Source organism: Ahaetulla prasina, chromosome 11 (genome assembly GCF_028640845.1).
Source record: "Ahaetulla prasina isolate Xishuangbanna chromosome 11, ASM2864084v1, whole genome shotgun sequence".
NCBI lineage: Eukaryota > Metazoa > Chordata > Lepidosauria > Squamata > Colubridae > Ahaetulla > Ahaetulla prasina.
In genome coordinates this window covers 216,615-234,204 of record NC_080549.1, presented here as the reverse complement: position 1 = coordinate 234,204, position 17,590 = coordinate 216,615, and the positions used below count along the sequence as shown (strand labels likewise).

Sequence of the window (17,590 nt, the reverse complement as noted above, 5' to 3'; positions counted from 1 at the left end):
ATCCATGGAGTCGCGATGGATCGGACACGACTTCGCAACTAACAACAAGAAGCTTTCCATCTCCCAATTGCAACTCGGAGCACACAACAAAGCCCGGGGCCGCTGGATAATTCCCTCACAGTCGGTCTTCCAGGGGGAAGAGGCAGGCTTGGCTGCGCTCCGGGGCCTCCTCCTGTGGCGTTCAGAAAAACGCTTGGCTGGCAATACAGAAAAAGGCCGCGTGTCCCAGCTGGTGACGTCTCCCTTTTTTTTTTTTTTTAATAAAAAAGTTTTATTTTTACAATCATAACAAATAATTCATCCAATGTACAATTATATACAATTAGTCGGGCTTGCCCAGTCACCACCCCCCTTTTTAACTCTCTTCCCTCTTCTACCTTCTTCTGCCTTCTTTCCAAACCTTCCTCTCCTTCTCTTATCTACATCCTCTCCTCCCTCCACCCTACACTCCTTCTCCCTCTTCTACCCCTCTTCCTTCCTCTTCTCCTCTTTCCTACCTCCTACTCTCTCTTTTCTCCCTCCCCACCGTTCTAAAATGGTAACTGGGCAGACCCGACCCTACATTAATTATATTTATACATCTTCATTAATCCCTGTACATTCACCATCACTCCATCTCTAGCCTCATCCCCCCAAATTCCCTCCCCCCCCCCGCCCCCCACCCGACTTCCCAGAACAAAATGCAGGGTATCAAAACTAACAATCATAATCTAAAATAATTCCTAAATTATAATCTCTAGTCTCTCCACACTTAATCACACTCTCAATTCCCCTCTCCTTCAGAAATATATCTAATACAAAATATTTCCTAAATTTACTCATATGCTATTCGATATTTTTTTATCTGATACTTATTCTGAATATAATCAATCCACATTTTCCATTCTAAAATATATTTTTCTTGTGTATAGTCTTTCAAATAAGCAGAGATTTTTGCCATTTCTGCCAGATTTGATACTTTAAGTGTCCATTCTTCAATTGTGGGTAATTCTTCTTTCTTCCAATATTGAGCAATCAAAAGTCTTGCGGCTGTTATTAAGTTCAAAATCAATTTAGTCTCTATAACTGTACAGTCCATAATTATTCCTAGTAAAAAGAACTGCGGAGTAAACTTAATCTTTTTCAAAATATTCTGCATAATCCACCATACTTCTGGTGACGTCTCCCTTGTCGAGCTAGCCCGGATCTGTCCGATCGATTTGTTCTGCATTCCGAGAGCGTCTCCCACTCCTGACCTTCCACTGGGGAGCAAAGCAGGAAGGAGGCAGACCTTGCCCGAGTCTGGCACACATTTTGTTAGCTGAAGCACACCTGGAAAGCAAACATCTACTGGCAAGGCAGGGCCTGTTGTTGCTGCCGTGCAAAGGGGCAGTTTGGAGCATTCCAGTGGTGAAGCGTGATGGATGGGGTCAGCAGGCTGCTGCAGCCGGGGTCCCCACAGCTTCCAGGTAGCTGCATTCCTCTAACAGCCACAGCAAACCTGATGGCCTTGTGGAGCAGTTTACCATGGTTCCTGAAAGCACATGCTTTCTGAACCAGGGGTGGGTTCTAGTTACCTTTACTACCGGTTCACAACAGGAGCACGCACATATCACCCATGATGATGTCATGGCAGGTGGACAGAGCCTCCCACCGGTTTTACTACCGGTTCTATAGAACCGGACCGGATTAGGAGCAACCCACCACTCTTCTGAACATACGCAGATTACAGACCTAAATTAACTAGATGGGCTGGGTTTCTCTCAAGTGGACCCCCCCCCATCCTTAGAGTAGCCCTGGTCAAACTGGAGTAGCCCTATGCTGTGTGGAAACAGCCGTTCCCAAACCCCTTTTAGCTGGCTGAGCTTCCAAGACTGAACTGCAGTGTGGTCTTTCCTATGGAACCGGGATCCTGCTGAGAATTGTTCTGATCTCAGTGCAGCAGTGCAGGAGGAAATGGGCTTTCCTACTGAAGAGGCAGCCAGTGTCCCTGAGTTCCTAAGATGCACCAGTGAATTATTAAGAAGCAGGAAATCCAGTAGCTTTTCTCCGTCCCCCCCAAGGTTCTACCACAACTCTGGCTCCAGGAGTTGCCTGCAAAATTGTCCATGTTTAGATGGAGGTTGAGGCTCCTCTGGAAGGATGGAGGTGGGGGCCAGCTCTGCCCTCTTCAAGAAGAGGAGGGGAGCGGCTCCATCTCCCTAATTGCCTGTCCCAGGCTGGGAGGCAGCCATGGAGGAGTCTAGCTGGCAAATTTTTCTCCTCCTCAGAACCGCCCACCCATTTTTTCTGTGCACTAAATCAGGACATACCTCTGAGCAGAACATGGTTTGGGCATGCCCGTCTGTGTCCCCACCCTGTTGGGGGCAAGTCCCAGGGAACTGTTCAGCTGCTGTGCAGAGTTCTGGCTGATGCCTGCCTCCTCCTTGAACAAACTAGCACCAATGCACAATAGCCCTGACCAGAAGCCGCAGGACTTCTGACTCATCTGCAGGGTGACCATAGTTTAGGGAAATGTCCAGCTCTTCTCTGGACATTTGCTTATCTAAAGCTGTATACCCTTCTTGAGGAGAGAGGCTGCAGGGCTGCTGCCAACCTTCCCAGCAGATGCTCCTGTCTTGGGTGAAGCTTTAAGCGCAAGTAGCTTTTCCTGTAGTTTGCCTTCCCTTAAACTGCCCCATCTGAGGAAGGCACACCCAAAACAAACTTTCTTGCCTAAAGCGCTGAGGGGAAGTTGCAGGTTTTGCTCCCTTCCTCTTTCTTCAGGCTTTTGGCATCTCTACAAATCCTTCCGCTATTAGCAAGTGTGTCTGCACAGAAACGGGTGGTTAGCTCAGAAGTGGTGCCTCCAAAATTCACTGCTGTGTTGGCACTCAATTATTTCTGTTTCCTGCTGGTTGTTAGTTTTCTTTCATCACTGTAAATTGCCATCTGAATATCTAAGAAACAATGAGGCCACTTTAGAAGACCACAGCTCTCAATCTGAGTGTTTGTTGATCTTTTCCTCCTGGCTACAAAGATGCCCTCTTGCACTGCTCTGCAAACATACCAGGACCCTTGCTCTGGGCACATCTTCTGCCAGCCATAATATGAAAGGCCACATCTAGAAGCCATCAAACTACAGGCTAGTAGCTCTCTTTCTGTTTCTAAAACTTGTCTGCCTGTCTCTAGCCTTACATCCCCTACTCAGGATTGGCTTAGACCCATTTTACTTTCTCAAAGCCCTGAGCCTGGACCAGTGGCTACTTGCAGATGTTTCCCCAGAACTGTAGTGGGATTGTCTCAACCTGATCCCTCAGGTGGACCTTTGACTTCCCCAAAGATGATGTCTCTGCCAGGAAGAGGCAGAGACACTGGTCCCAGACTCTTCCACCCTTCTGCCCCAACCCCAGCAGACAGAACACTGCTCCCCCACCTTCAAAAGTACCACTGTCTCTCAACTCACAGCACAAACCTGGGCCAAATGGATATAAAAAGCCCCCAGCAAGAGGCCTTCAAAACTTGGGGGCTCTGGGGAAGAATCACAAGTCAGTGTGAACCAACACATACACATTGTGCAGTCCTGAGGTTATTCATTTTAAAAATTTTAATAGATTTTTCTTTCCGTTTCTTGGAAATCAAACTTGCAAAAACAATCAAAAAACAATTTTACTAATTAGGATTTAACTGATGAAATCATTCCATCTGTCAAGAAAGGCAAACAATGAGAATCATACTGGGCAAGCCCCAGAAATTTCCTGTGAATTATTTTTTCTTCTGTGATGGAAGCAGAGGGCATGGCCAAGCCCTGAAAGGTGGGGGGGGGGGGAGGAGAGGAAAGGCCCAAAGAGGTAGCAGCCGCGGATGGGTTGCTGCAGCATTTCTTGAGATGCAAGTTTATATATATGTTGTTTTAGAGAAACAACTGAGAAAGATCATCAGAGCTTCATGCCGGTGGTCTATGATGACTTGGCACTCTCTTTTTCCTGTTCAATGGCTGAGGAGAGAAAGCACCCTGAGCGTTAATAGTCACTGAGCCCGCCTTCCAGACACCCACCCTTCGTCCCTGGCCGGGGTTGAGGGGGAAACAGAAAGCAGTTTCTGGGTAGCCAAAACCTATTACCCTACTGGGTAACCAACTGCATCCTAGTTCTGCCGCCTCCCAACATGGCCCCCACCCTGGCCCAAGTACTGGAGATGGGGCCCTCAAGTTCTGGCTCTCCAGCTCCTTTCCGGGAAGGTGTTCCTTAAATCCCGGTCTTGATGCTCCAGGAAGGAACCCAGTGGAGACCCCGTTCTTACTTAGGAGGCAGCTCGTCCTCCCAGGATTTCAAACGCTGTGAAATGCTGTTTCCGTACAGTGACCACCTCACCCATCCACAAATCCTTTGCCAAGGCCAGAACTACTGGGAAAGAACCCCGTCCCAGGGCAGGGGCCCTCCAGCGGCCCTGGACTTCGAGGCTGGCCGGCCAATGCCCAGTTCCCACCTAAAGGCAGCGCGGCTGGGCAGGGCTCAACTCGAATAGGCTGAGAAAGCCCGGCCTGAAGCCTCGGAAGTAGCTCCCCGTCGGAGTTCGCACGAAGGTGGCACCCGCCGGAGGGCTCCTCCCTCCCTCCCAACGTCCTCCCGATACTTACTCTCCTTGGACGGGAGCGTGTTCTTCTCTTCCGTGTTCGTTTTCTTCAGCTTCTTCTTATCAAACTTCTCCACCTCCGACAGATCCGGTTTGTCGCACATCTTGGCCAGGCAAGAAGCGAAGTCGATGCTCTCAGAACTGCAAAAGGCCACATGGGTCCTCGCGGGGCTTCCCGGAACAAGGGGGCCGGCAGCCGGATTGGAAGGGGGGGAAGCAAGGGCGCTACCCGACTCGCCCCAAGCCAGGCCCCGCCGGCCCCTCTTCCCAGCCACGCTGCCGCGGAAGGGCCGCTCGCCTTCACGCAGCCCGCCCGCCCCAGCCTCCACGCCAAGCCAAGCCGAGCAAAGGAGAAAGCGCCTCTCCGCCGGTGGGGAGCCCGCCCCGGCCCGGCCCGGCCCGGCCCGGCCCGGCCCGGCCACTAACCTGCAACACCACCTCCGACTTCCGCGCCCTCTGAGCCAGCGTGTCGGGGCGGCCCCTTATATCTGGCGGCCGAACCGCGGGGCACCTCGGGAAGTGTAGTTTCTTCTTCCGGGGAGGGGAGGGCCCGCGCCGTGGTAGCCGACTCGCCCCCAGGGGTCTCGCGGCTGCCCGCGTGCCGGAGGGCGCGGCCGGCCCGACCGGAGCGATGCCCGTCTGCCCGGCCCGCCCTCTTTCTTCGCCTGATGGTCAGCGGCGCCCTGCGTTACCCCCGCGCCGCCTTTTCTCCAGGCCTGCCCGGGTTCCTAGCAGGGCGCGGCTGCTAAAGGGGCTCTCACGGGCTGCTCGCTGCGGATGATGGGAACCATAATTCAGGGGCCTTTGGCGACCGCTGATTCCGAGCGAGCCTGCGCCTGCGCCTGCGGGGTGGGGTCTCCCCGGACCGTCGGCGGGAGACCGGCTGGGGGCGCACATCCGGGGCTCGGGGTGGGGTGTGGGGGGGGGGGCTGTCGACTGTTCGAAGAAATGACGGTTGCTGAAAGTTGCAGCGGTGGATTAACGGGAAGACGCTGCTGTCGGAGGCGCTTCCCTGTGATAGGGGAGCCTTCCCGTCTTTTCGGCCAAGCCAGGGAGCGGCATTCACTGAGCCCTGCTTTGGAGTTCTGAACGTGCCCAACTCCAGCACTTCCACCGCCACATGGGCTCAGAGGCCGCCGCGGCCCCGGCCTCCCTCGGCCCGCTAGAAACGGGAAGGGACGGCAGCAACCTTCACGCTACCGCCATGCTCAGCGCTGCTTCCTCGCAGGTGGGCGGGCCGGCGAGGTCAGTTTCCCGCGCCGGAGATGCGGGTTTGCGCACCGCCCAGCGGCGGCCTGGGAGTTTGGCCCGTGCTCGGCTGCCTTTTCCTTGGTTGATTTGTTTGTAAATAAGCGTAGCGTGTCCTTGATGGATATTTGAACTTAACGTTTATATATTTAAAGCCAAGCTAAATAAAGTAATAAAATATTGGGGCAAGACAGTGCATATCAATTCTATACGATCTTATCCCAGGGCCGTCTTAATAGCATCCTGGGCCTCGAGGAAATAAGTGTACTGGGGCCCCTATGACAACTACTCCCAGTAATAAAAATGTACATGGTCGATAAAATTAAACATATATTTATTTTATTGGCATTTCCAACAAAATCAGTGTTGAAACAACATGCTGTGCAGCAACTACTAATCAACATGATAAGCATTTGAACAATACAGGAGGCTTGAAAAACAAAGTAATACTCAGTAAGCAATACAGTTGCTGTATTTTTATGATACAAGGGGCATTGAAGGGTTAACATACTCAGATTAGTGTGGGGTCCCTATGCTCGTGGGACCCACCAAGTGCCCATCAGGCCCAGGTGTTAAGACAGCCCTGTGCAGGTTGCAAACAATTTGTTAGTGAATTGTGGGAAGACTTGTACTCATTTTTTATGCCGATAAAAGTTAAGCGCGCACTTGTGTGTATGTATAAAAAAGAGAAGTCTACAAAAGTTTGATGATAAAATATACATGCCAAAATTGTCCAATATGTCCTGCTTGTGGGCTTCCAATCAACATAGTGGTTACTGGAAACTGTAGGTGTAACAAACAGGCCAGGAATAACCAGCTTAATAACTCATAACAGCTACACTTATCAAAGTATCAAAATTAATGTAAGACTAAAATTCAGCTCAGCTGAAGAGAATTTATAAAAATAGTATTAATTATTAACTAAAAACAAAACCTGCCCTTCCTCTAAAGGCTCCAAGACAAGTTGGCTGATATAATTGATTACATGGTTCCAATAATTAAGCCTGAACTTCATTCACACATTGGCATTAGGATTACAAATAATGCACCCCAGTATATTTATTGGGGTTTAATTCAGCTGTGATGTCCGGCTTGCAACATGCATGTAAGAGCAGAAATCATGAATTCTTCCCACCCCACCCCACCCCCAGCCTCACCCCCAGCCCTTGCAGGAAAGTAAAAGATGTTTTAAGCTGGCCCACTGATCCAGCTGAGAGCGAAGCAGAGCTTTCTGGAGCTCCGATGAAATCAAGTTAGTCCAGATGTTTTTGCAACCTTCAGATTTCTACAAAGTCTCCAAGTCAACCAAATTCCCCAATTCTGAGTTTGCTCTGCGCTTCTCTCTCCTCAGCCTGATACTGTTCGATTCCCACGTGTGAGGCAATTCTCCTTTCCTTCTGGTTGTCACTTTCTCCATTTACACCATGTTTGCAAGGACAATGAAGGCCCTCCTCCCACCCCTTCACAACTAGTTCTTAGCTTGTGACGTGGATAAGTACCGGTGAATCGCATTCTGGATTCCCCAGGTGAGGCTTGAGCGGAGAATGATAAGAGATCCGCCCTTGTACAGCAGCCAGGCTTGCCTTCCCCGGGCCTGCCAGACCTCAGTCATCGTGGCCAAGAGGCCGAGGGTTTCCTGCCTTCCCACTTGGGACTGCACATTGACAATGAGAATGCCAAGAGGGTAGAGCAGCAGGGACACCAAAGAGCCAATAATACCACCCGACAGAAAGGCTGGGATTGCAGCAAGGAAGCTGTGAGTGGAGAGGCTGCTACGGAGGGGCTCTTCCAAGGCAAAATAGAGGGAGGACCCCAGGCCATTGCGGATCAGGATGAGCCTGAGGCCTCGGTAGAAGCCCAGGCTGAAGCGCTTGCTGAGAGGGTAGGAATGGAAGGTGGTCAGTATGTGACCTGTGGTGGGGAACCTCTGGACCTTCCTCCCATCCTGGAGCACATTCTGCACCCTCTCGAAGGGACAGAAAACCAAGGCTTCCAAGCAGCCAGAAAAAAATCCGGCTATGGCTCTCCGGGGCCAGGACCCCAAGGGCTGAGCCAAGAGGAAATCGTAGACATTGTCATAGGTGCCAAACATCAACATTCCTTGCAGCGTTTTGTACATGAGTGGTGGAAAGACGCCGCGATAGATTTGGGGGAAGCCTTCATGGTACAGCTGGCACACTGCTTCAATGCTGGAGAAGGCATGCAGTTGCTGGCGGAAGATGGTCTTGTAAATGGGGAAGGTTGCCAGGGTGGAGAGATAGTTGGAGGCAGCACCCACAAAGTAACTCTTGCAAGCCTTTTGCATTTGACCCTTCTTGGTTTCCTCCTCCATTGATGCAGAGCGTCGGACTTCTCTGTGGGAACAGAGGCAATACAGGGGTCACAGCTCTGGGTTCTGAATGGGTGAGTTGCCATTGTGGTGCCAAGTGGAGGAAAGATTTTAATTTTAATTAAAATGTAATCCTTAAATAAAAAGGAATCTGTGCCCTTATCCCTGAAGTTGGGGCCACAGGTGTTTCATCAGGGAAACTTGACTTCTGAGATGTTCTCTACACAGACACCCCCTTTTTGCAACCTTTTCTGAGGCAACTTCCTATTCACAAAAGGCTGCTTCTACTTAAGTCTCTTTACGCTCCAATAATTGGATTTCTCTCCTGCAGCCATATTTCTGAAGCTGTTCCAAAGTTATCTACTACACCCTTTACGATATAAATCCAATTGATATTATATCCCTGCTCACCAACCTCCTATTCAAGCAGGAGTGATTCTGGCCCTTCATTAAGCAAAAAACAATATGTCCATTTCAGAAGCAGGAATGAGAAGCAGGTGGACCTTTTTGGTTCAAAAGATAATGAGAAAATCAAAGTTTTAGTATTGGCTCAACGCTGTCACAAAAATAATGTCAAATTAGCAGGACTCCAAGGGAGCAGGTGTATGCTCACACCAGGGGTGAAATGCTCCCGGTTCGGACCGGCTCACGCGATCTGGTAACGATGGCGGTGGCTGGTTCGGAGGACCGGTAGCAAAAATCCCTGGCCCCGCCCCCCCTGCCTCTGCTGAGCCACACCATCAGCAGAGGGTTTTTTTTTTACTTTTAAAAGCCGGCTTTTCTTCAGCTAAAACTTGCCTTTAAAAGTAATAAAAAGCCTTTGAGGATCCCGCCCCTCAGCTGAGATCAGTAGAGCCTTTAAACTTAAAAAAAAAAAATTAAAGTCTCCTCATCAGCAGAACCTTACTTGTACTCTTATTTGTAGAAAACATGTTTTCTACAAGTAAGAGTAGAGATTCTAAGGCACTTACCTGATTACTGATGAATGCATGCCTTTTTTTCCAGCCGGAAAGCCCCAGTTTCACTTTCAGCCAGACAGAATCAATTGCTTAGCTAATCTATTTCCTCAGGGATCAACTAATACTGGGTGGCTGGCTTTGCTGGCTGAGGAACTTTGGGAACTGAAGTCCACAATAAAATAAAATAATAAAATAAAATATTTGTACAGCTTTCTGAGATTTGGTGTGTTTCTGTAGTGTTTCACTCTAACTACACAAACACACTAAATCTCAGAAAGCTGTATGTGGCATTTTGTGTGAGTGTGTGTGTGTCAGTTGTGTGTGTGTAAAGTGTGAAAATTGGTTTTTGAGCTTTTTGTGGCTGTGAAGTGTGAAGTGCAGCTGCTTTTACATTGTGTGTGAGTCAGTTGTGTTGTGTTGTGTGTGTGTAAAGTGTGAAAGTTGGTTTTTGGTACCTCTTATTGTTTTTTATACTTTGTTTATTATTTTTATTATTTATTGTTATTGGCCATGCCCACCCAGTCATCTGACCACCAAGCCACGCCCACAGAACCGGTAGGGAAAATTTTTAGATTTCACCCCTGGCTCACACCTTGGAGCGCCTTTCCACACCTCTTGCTGCCAGGCTAGCGTTGCACAGCATATTTTTTTCATTAAAAGGTTGCCGATTCTGTCCCTGCAGCCTGTAGGGTTTTCTTAACCACAATACTCAAAATCTACTCTTGCCAATTCTACTGTTTTTGAAATTCCTCAAACTAAGTTTATTAGAGCAGTTTTTGCAGTCTCAAAAGATATTAAGAATGTTCCATTATGTTTGGAAATGGGTTTGAGTTCAGTGGATGCTAGAACTTGGTCCCTTCTCAATCATTTTTGGCTAAAAAAGTTTTTTGTTCTCCATAGGTTTGGCCTCTGTGTTCCTTAGGGACCACTTCAGATCAAAATGATTTAATAAAGCAATTGGGGAAATCCACTGCTTGGAGAACTGCTGCTCCCCATAGGGTGCTCAGGCAACAGATGGAAGTCAACGTAAGCCAGGCCTCTTGTCCAACCTTTTGGGGGAATCTTCAAAAGGATTAGAGCCAGCCTTCCCTCCATCATCAGTCACAGTACTGCAATTCCAGAGGGTTCCCCTCGTCACCCAGGCAGCAGCAGGAGGGCTGAAGCAGAGTTCCTGCCCAGTGGGATGCGGGTGTGTGTGTGTGGGGGGGGCAGATCCTCTGCAGTTTCTAGTCTGATCTCACCCATTTCTCAACTCCACCCTTCCTAGAACGGCTTCTCCCCCAACCCTGGACCAGGGCTCCCACACCGCCAGTCCCTCGTTCTCCAGAGCTACTTAGCCTTGAGTGTGCCAAGCCCACTCTCCAGACCCAAAGCAAATTTTAATCCCCTTCCTTCTGAATCAGAAATGTCCCAGGGGATGCTGCCCGCCCCCTGCAGCAGCCCACGGCCCTTACCTTCTTCCGCACGTGCCTCTGCTCCTTTGCACAGAGATGCAGACCTGCTGGCTGGCACAGCATCCTCCCTGCTGAGAACTCCACCCCTGGGGCTTCCGGTGGGGCTTTGGCAGCTGCTTCACACTGCACTGCACCGTCAAGCTTTAAAGTGTATTCGGGCTACTCTCGTTTTGATTACTTCAGTTTGCTAACAGATTGGGGGGTGGGGGAGGGAGGGAGGGATTGGATGACATCTAATTGGACAATGTGACCTGCACTAATGGGGGGAAGGAAGATTCTATATTTCAATTATACTAAACTGCTCGGGAATTACCCAGAGCTGCTTTTGCACTCATAGTGTGCTGAAATGATGTACTCAGTAAAGTTTTGCATAAAGAGATTGGATCATCTCAACAGTGCTTGCTTGTTTGGGTTCGTGTTGGAACCTTGACAGGCAGTTTCTTAAGTGTCATGGAAGACTCAGTAGTGAATGCAGCAGCCTTGAGAGGAAAGAAGCATATCTGGCTTTTCAAGGGGATGCCAGAGAACAGTGGAAAAGGCTACACTCTGGATTGCTGAAGGAAAAACTCCTGGGTCTGGAGGGCTACCAGAACCTTAGGACCGTAGAGGGCTAACTGGGCTAACCATAGAGGGCTAGAGAGCTAACAGAATTCCTCAGCAAAGCTGGCTGAGGAATTCTGGGACTTGAAGTACACAAGTCTTAAAGTTGCCAAGGTTGGAGACCCGTTTTAGAGAGTGCAGCAAGGAGCAGACCCCCGTTACTGTGCTGCCATTTCCTCACAATTCTGCCTTGACAGCAACACTTCCTTTTCAACCAGAGGAAGAGGCAAGAACAGTTCCTTTGCCACTGACTGTCACTCAGAACGGAACTTGGTTCTGGTCATATTTGCAAGCTCAGGGGAGCCTCCTTGAAATACTCTTTTGGCCAAACTCCTCTGGAGCAAAGGAGGCTGCCTGTGAAGCAACGAGGCAACTCCTCTTCAAAGAGCTGGTTCACCCCTTGCTAATAAAACTGGGCCCGATTCAGCAACAGCCCCTGCCTCTGTCAGATATGCTCTGCAGTCCATTTGGGGAACCTTGTTCACAACCAGGGAACCTTTCAGGACACTGCAAGACAGGAAGGCTTCCTAACTAGGTGGACCCAAATTCTGGGCCTTGGGGTAAAGGCAGGCATCAAATTATAGAGCACCCCCTCAACCAAGTGCCCCACCCTCAACCTGGAAAAATCAGCACCCTAAATAGCAAGATGCTAGCCTCCCAAAGGAATGTCTTACTGCCACAGGGGAGCAGAACGCCACGCAACCATGGAATGTTAGCTTCCTGCCTTCCTGGATTATATGCTTTCCAGACTGTGAATGGAGGGGGCACACAGCCCCCAACTCTGCACACAAGAAACCTGTGTCCAGCCCTGTCCTTTGCCTAGTAAGGTTCTCCAGCCATGTCAGCCGCTGTCCCCATGGCTACTTGCCCCTCCCAGGAGAAGAGAAGCCCATATGATAGACAGGAGCAGCATTTCCTCCCCCCCAGGAAAGATGCCCTTTCACAAGCAGCCTTCCTCATGCGCTGGCAGTCAATCAATCAGAATAGAGGTGGAAGCCTTTTAGTCCAACCCCTTGCTCAAGCAGCTCTTATACCATATATATGTCCTTGGTGTGGTAGTTGCTGACTTGAAGGGATACGTACCTAGTTGCCTCATATGTGCTGCAGCAAAAGAATATGCGGGCAAACCACAGGAGCTATTATGAGATGCCACCCCCCCCCCAGCCTCTGCATGGATTGAATTTGGAGGTGGTTTTCAGTTCTTAATGGCTGCTAATTTGAAAAATAGCTTGCATTGCATCAAAGGAGGCAGCACATGTTCCGCTCCAACAGAGATACCTATATAGTCCCAAGGATGACCTACGAGTATGGTCACCCATATCGAGACCTATTCCTCCCCCTCTCCTTTGTTGTCACTGGGGGAAAGTGCTGCGCCCCAAAGAATCTTGCCGGAATATAGTGTGTGTGGGAACAGCATCCAGAAAGCTCTTGAGTTTTAAGGAAGAGTTTAATTCCTCCTGCTCTGAAGTTCTGAGTAACACAAACATCACAGTAGTATCCTAGGAATTCAGCTGAAGCGAAGCAGAGGCAGCAGGAAGGGCCCAAATAAGAAGCAAAATAAAGATATATATGTAGGTAGATAGATAACACACACACACCAGAGCAACTGGCATACAATCCAGAGAGTTGCTGCTCAGAACCCAGCTGAAGTGCCGTAGGATCAGAGGCAGCATGTCCAGGCTGTAAGGACCTCTGCTTTTCTGGGAGCCGTATTTCTCCTCTCCTCAAACGCTCTGAATGGTCTGCTGCTTTTGCCTCTCAAAGGGAGGCAGACACCATTGCTTGGAAATGATCTCTGCTGCTGTCAGGTAGAAAAGTAGGTGCCAAGAGACACACCTGAAAGTAACAGGGCACAGAATGCCCCAGGAGCACAAGCTGCCTGGGAAGACTTTAAAAGGAAGGAGTGTGTGGAAACTCCAACCAACTCCTTTGGAAATGAACTGGGCATAAAAGGGGTAGGGAGGAATAGGCAGGCAAGTTTCAGTCAAGGCAATCCCCAAATGTGGGCATTTTTTTGGCACAGAAAGGCCTTTCTCTGCATACTCTTGTACCAAGCGACCACTCTAGATCTAACCAAAATGTAATCCTAACCTTCTGCACAACTAGCCACCACACCCTCCCAAGGACATAGGATGGATGCCCAAAAACCGCTGGTTCTATTCTCCAAGTTAAAAGAGGTCAATAATTTCACAAGAAGCCTAATTTGCATAAAAGCACCCCAATCAATGGACAGGCTGAGAATGTGAATCATGATCTCCCCCACCCCGCTCCAAACACAGAGAAGTAGAAAGGAAGAGTGTGGCAATCAAACAAGCAACATCTACTGAACTTAAAACAAATTTTGGTTTTTCAAAAAGCCACCCAAGCAGCAGCATCTACAATTATAAAGGGACATGACTGAAGAGATAAGAGACAGATTCCCCATTGTGAGTCCGCCTGATGGCTTCAGCCAGGATCATGGAGATGTCGATCACCTGCAAGGAAGAGGAAGCAACAAGTCAAGTTATCTGGAGCATGCAAGGTGCCCAGACTCCTTTCCTTCTGCAGCCGCACCTGGATTTTAGGGCAGTGTTTCATCTTGTCCTCCTGGGGGATTGTATTTGTGACTACAACTGCCTCAAAGCAGGCGTGGTTGATTCGGGAAATGGCTGGCCCAGAAAAGATCCCGTGAGTCAGGATGGCATAAACTTTGGTAGCACCAGCTGAAAGCAGCCTATGTGGAAGACAGACAGGCAGAATTTAGTGGGTGAGCTAGCTGCTCATCTATGAATAAAGCCAGCATTCTAATCTGCCATTAGTAAAACTATATAGCCTTACCGTACATAAGCATCTTACTGCTTTCAGCACACAAACTGCATTCAAAAAAGCAGGATGAGGCCAGGGAGGAGGAGGAATCAGCCAAGACAGAAGTAGCCACTCACCCTCTTGACCCCAGATGGCTGCCTACACTCTGGTAAGATACTCACTTGTCTGCTGCATGACAGATGGTGCCACAGGTGTCTGCCATGTCATCCACAAGGATGGCCACCCGGTCCTTCACATCCCCCACCAGCACCATGCGGTCTACTTCACTGGCCTTCTTCCTCTCTTTATGAATAAGGGCAAAGTCCACATTCAGCCGATCAGCAATGGAGGTCACTCTATGGAGAGAGTAGGTCCATACTGTCAAAGGGTAATGTTTTTCTTATGCCTTCCAGTTACATGGCAGCAATTCTCTGAATTCTTATCAGCACCGGCACCTCAAATCCATCCACACATACCAGGCTGAGCAAGGCTACTGTGAACTCTGCAAGCAGCACATGTCCATGTAACTAATATGCAAATACAGCACAATGGCTGTCCTGCAATTCTCACAACAGAGCCCGCTTTTATTATTTAGGAATGCCTAGGTTAATTTTCTTTGGTGCCAGGCACATGATCAGAAGTTCCAATTCCCAGGTTCCAAGAAGCAGCATAGCCAACAGCTGGCCACAAGAAAATTCATTTCTCAAAAGGGGTCCCAGTCAAAGCATTTTATGAATGCAAGCAGCCTCCTGCAACTGCCTTTTCAAAGGCCAATGGTCAGATGGGAACCTGGGTCACACACACACACACACACACACACACACACACACACGCGTCCTCTGCTCCTAGCACTACAAAAAGTCAAGAGTCAGGAAACACATCACACTGAATCTGGAACTTTGGCCACACCCCTTCAAGGAGGTCACGATTTGAGACTGAAAACATTCAACAAAACAGGCCCTCACCCCAGTCGCTCTGGGTGTCTCACCTCTTGGCTCCCCCAGCGTCAGGAGAGACAATGGTGCAGTTCTTCCACTCAACGATGTTCTCCTTGATCCACTTTAGGACAGCTGGCTCAGCGTACAGGTTGTCCACGGGGATGTCGAAGAAGCCCTTGGGGAAAGGAAGCAGCTCCTTAGTCCCCTTTTAACGATAGGCTTTGGGGCCATTTCCCAGAAGGCAGGAGAGGAGCCGAGCAGAGACTTGAAGCCCCCAACCTGCCAGAGCAGCCTAAGAGCCCCAGGGAGCTTTCCATCCAGGCAGCCCCCCCCCCCGCAGAGTTAGGCCCCGCCCCACCACCGCCCCAAACCTGGATCTGGGAGGCGTGCAGGTCCATGGTGATGATGTGGTCCGCGCCGGCAACGGAGAGCATGTTGGCCACCAGCTTGGCGGAGATGGGGGCCCGGCTCTGCAAGAGAGGCAGCGGCGGGTCAGGGCGGGCCGGGCACGGGCCGGCGGGAGGAGGGCACGGCGGGGCGCGGGGCACCTTGTCCTTCTTGTCCTGGCGCGCGTAGGGGAAGCAGGGGATGACGGCCGTGACGCGGCTGGCCGAGGCGATCTTGCAGGCGTTGATCATGATCAGCAGCTCCATCAGGTTGTCATTGATCTCGCCGCAGCCGCTTTGCACGATGTAGACATCCTCGCCTCGGACGCTCTCGCCGATCTCCACGCTGCAGGGGGCGGGACGTCAGGGCGGGACGTCAGGCCCCGCCCCTCCTCCCTTCCTCCCCGCCCGCCCGCCCCCGCGCATGCGCCGCTCCTCACGCGCACCAGGTCTCCTGGTTGGAGAACTTCTTGGTGACGACCTTGCCCAGCTCGAGGCCCAGCCGGTCGGCGATCTTCTGCGAGAGGTCCTGGTGCGAGCTGCCGCTGAAGATCTTGATATTAGGCATCCTAGCCAGCAGCGGCGGCGGGCAGCGCGACGCGGCGGAGGACGAGGCGCGCTCCGCGGGCCCGCCGCCTTCCTGCGGCACCGGCAGCAGCTCCGCCGCCTCCCTGCGGCGCTCCCGCCCGCCGCTCTCGGGATCCAGCAGCAGCCGCAGCAGCGCCGCACGGCCTCCGCCTTCCGGGCGCCGGCTCCGCTTTGAGGCACGGTGCGACGCACGGGCAGCCCTCGAACGCGCAGGCGCCGACGGAAGGGCCGCGCGCGCTAGTCCGCCATCTTGGTGCCACGCCCCCTTTGTCACCTCACCGCTTCTCGCCTGGCAACGCGCACGCGCGGGGAGGGGGCGGGGCGGGCCGCTGAAAGGAAATTTCCCACGCGGCAGATGCGGAAGGAATCGATTTACTCTTCCGGGTTCGCAAAAGAAAAGCTGTTCGTTTCGTACACGAGGGGCGGCGGGAGGAGGCTGGGGGCGCAGAGTCCGCGCGAGGCGCTGTTCTCGCTCGGCCGGGCGCCGAGATGCTCTCGGGCCTCCGGATCCCGTCCGGGGTCGCGGGCATAGCGCGGCGGCGGCTGCAGCAGCGACAGTTCTCGCTGCGAAGATCTGGCCGTTGCAGACGGAGGGAGAAGCCGCTTTTCGCTCAGATGCCGAGGCGGCTCCCGGGCGAATCTGCTCATTTCTGGCGGCCGGAGGGAGACGAGCCCTGGGGGGAGGGCGAGCAGGGGCTCCCGGCTGGGCTTCCCCTGGTCGGAGGCGGGGCCTTTCGCGGTTTCGGCCCTTGAGACGGGCCGGTAGAGGAGATGGGGCTGGCGGGGCAAATGAGGCATTGCAGGCCGGAGACGACCGGCCACGCCCTCCTCGGTCTCCCAGCGGCTCGCACCCCTACAGGCATTCAGGCACTTGGTCTAGGCTGGGCAGGCCCGGGCGACAGACACTGATCTACTTGTTCATCAGTGTCTTCCAGGACCGTGTGAGAGTGTTCACCACGGAGGCCGCTGATTGGTGGCTCAGCTGCTCGGCTTCCTGATCCCCTCGGTGGCCGGTTCGGGCGGTGGATTCCTCAGCAGCTCTCAGCAAGAATGTGTAGTTCCTCACAATCTCTTCAACTTTGGCCAACAGCGCCTGGCGCTGAGACCCCGAGCGCACCACGTTCACCAGCCGCACAAAGGTCTCAATCAAGCTTCCCAGGATTTGGAAGCTGCTACTCACTGCCGACAGCATGCGGGTTGGGCTCTTGTTGACTGTGGCAACTCTGCGGCAGGAGGCCCGGAAGTCCTTGAACTTAAGGGCCAACTCTTGCTTGTACTCAGTCAACTGAGGGAGATATGACTTGCCTTCCTGCGCCTCGGGGCTCACGATGCACTGCCGAAGGATTGTCAAGAGTTCACTGGTGTCCAGCTGCACAGCCAGGAACCCATTGGGCCAGGTGTAGGTGCGGCCCTTCAGGGTGTGGATCTTGGCCAAGCTGCCCTCAAAAGAGGAGGTCCGCAGATCTATCTCCTGGGTCTGGTTGTCTGGATTGCTGCAGACGCTGGCATCCAGAACTTGGAGAGTTCTGCTGACCACTGGGATTGCCTGGTGGCCGATTTTCCCTTCTGGGAGGATTGGCATGGGAATGGCGTAAGAAAGCTCATCCTTTTCACTCCCATCATCGGTCATATCACACTTCCTGTAGTAGAAGCAGTACCGGAAGGAGCAGCACCTGTCCCCGTCTCCATCCTCCTCTGGCAGTTTGTGAGG

The 17,590-nt window shown here is 51.6% G+C and overlaps 3 protein-coding genes across 7 annotated transcripts; all 3 read right to left on the bottom strand.

Annotated features, from left to right (window-relative positions):
- Positions 1 to 3,547: 3,547 nt before the first annotated feature.
- On the bottom strand, positions 3,548 to 5,393 carry LOC131205203 (thymosin beta-15A homolog). Of its 2 annotated transcripts, XM_058197219.1 has the most exons (3): positions 5,020 to 5,393; positions 4,598 to 4,734; positions 3,548 to 3,955 (listed from the first exon to the last, which is right to left on the bottom strand). In XM_058197219.1, exons 2-3 carry the CDS (start codon positions 4,695 to 4,697, stop codon positions 3,918 to 3,920), a joined length of 138 nt encoding a protein of 45 aa, XP_058053202.1. In that variant the 5' UTR covers positions 4,698 to 4,734; positions 5,020 to 5,393; the 3' UTR covers positions 3,548 to 3,917. The 2 variants fall into 2 exon arrangements, with proteins under 2 accessions (XP_058053202.1, XP_058053203.1); XM_058197220.1 differs by lacking the exon at positions 5,020 to 5,393 and having other exon boundaries at positions 4,598 to 4,932.
- A 1,619-nt stretch (positions 5,394 to 7,012) lies between these two features.
- On the bottom strand, positions 7,013 to 12,491 carry SLC25A53 (solute carrier family 25 member 53). Of its 3 annotated transcripts, XM_058196975.1 has the most exons (3): positions 10,584 to 12,491; positions 8,586 to 8,673; positions 7,013 to 8,195 (listed from the first exon to the last, which is right to left on the bottom strand). In XM_058196975.1, the coding sequence occupies exons 2-3, from the start codon at positions 8,618 to 8,620 to the stop codon at positions 7,310 to 7,312; spliced, it is 921 nt and encodes a 306-aa protein (XP_058052958.1). In that variant the 5' UTR covers positions 8,621 to 8,673; positions 10,584 to 12,491; the 3' UTR covers positions 7,013 to 7,309. The 3 variants fall into 3 exon arrangements, with proteins under 3 accessions (XP_058052958.1, XP_058052957.1, XP_058052959.1); XM_058196974.1 differs by having other exon boundaries at positions 8,586 to 12,491; XM_058196976.1 differs by lacking the exon at positions 8,586 to 8,673.
- A 120-nt stretch (positions 12,492 to 12,611) lies between these two features.
- PRPS1 (phosphoribosyl pyrophosphate synthetase 1) lies at positions 12,612 to 16,163 on the bottom strand. Of its 2 annotated transcripts, XM_058196973.1 has the most exons (7): positions 15,738 to 16,160; positions 15,454 to 15,637; positions 15,277 to 15,375; positions 14,956 to 15,080; positions 14,150 to 14,323; positions 13,737 to 13,896; positions 12,612 to 13,657 (listed from the first exon to the last, which is right to left on the bottom strand). In XM_058196973.1, exons 1-7 carry the CDS (start codon positions 15,857 to 15,859, stop codon positions 13,565 to 13,567), a joined length of 957 nt encoding a protein of 318 aa, XP_058052956.1. In that variant the 5' UTR covers positions 15,860 to 16,160; the 3' UTR covers positions 12,612 to 13,564. The 2 variants fall into 2 exon arrangements, with proteins under 2 accessions (XP_058052956.1, XP_058052955.1); XM_058196972.1 differs by having other exon boundaries at positions 15,277 to 15,637; positions 15,738 to 16,163.
- Positions 16,164 to 17,590: the final 1,427 nt, after the last annotated feature.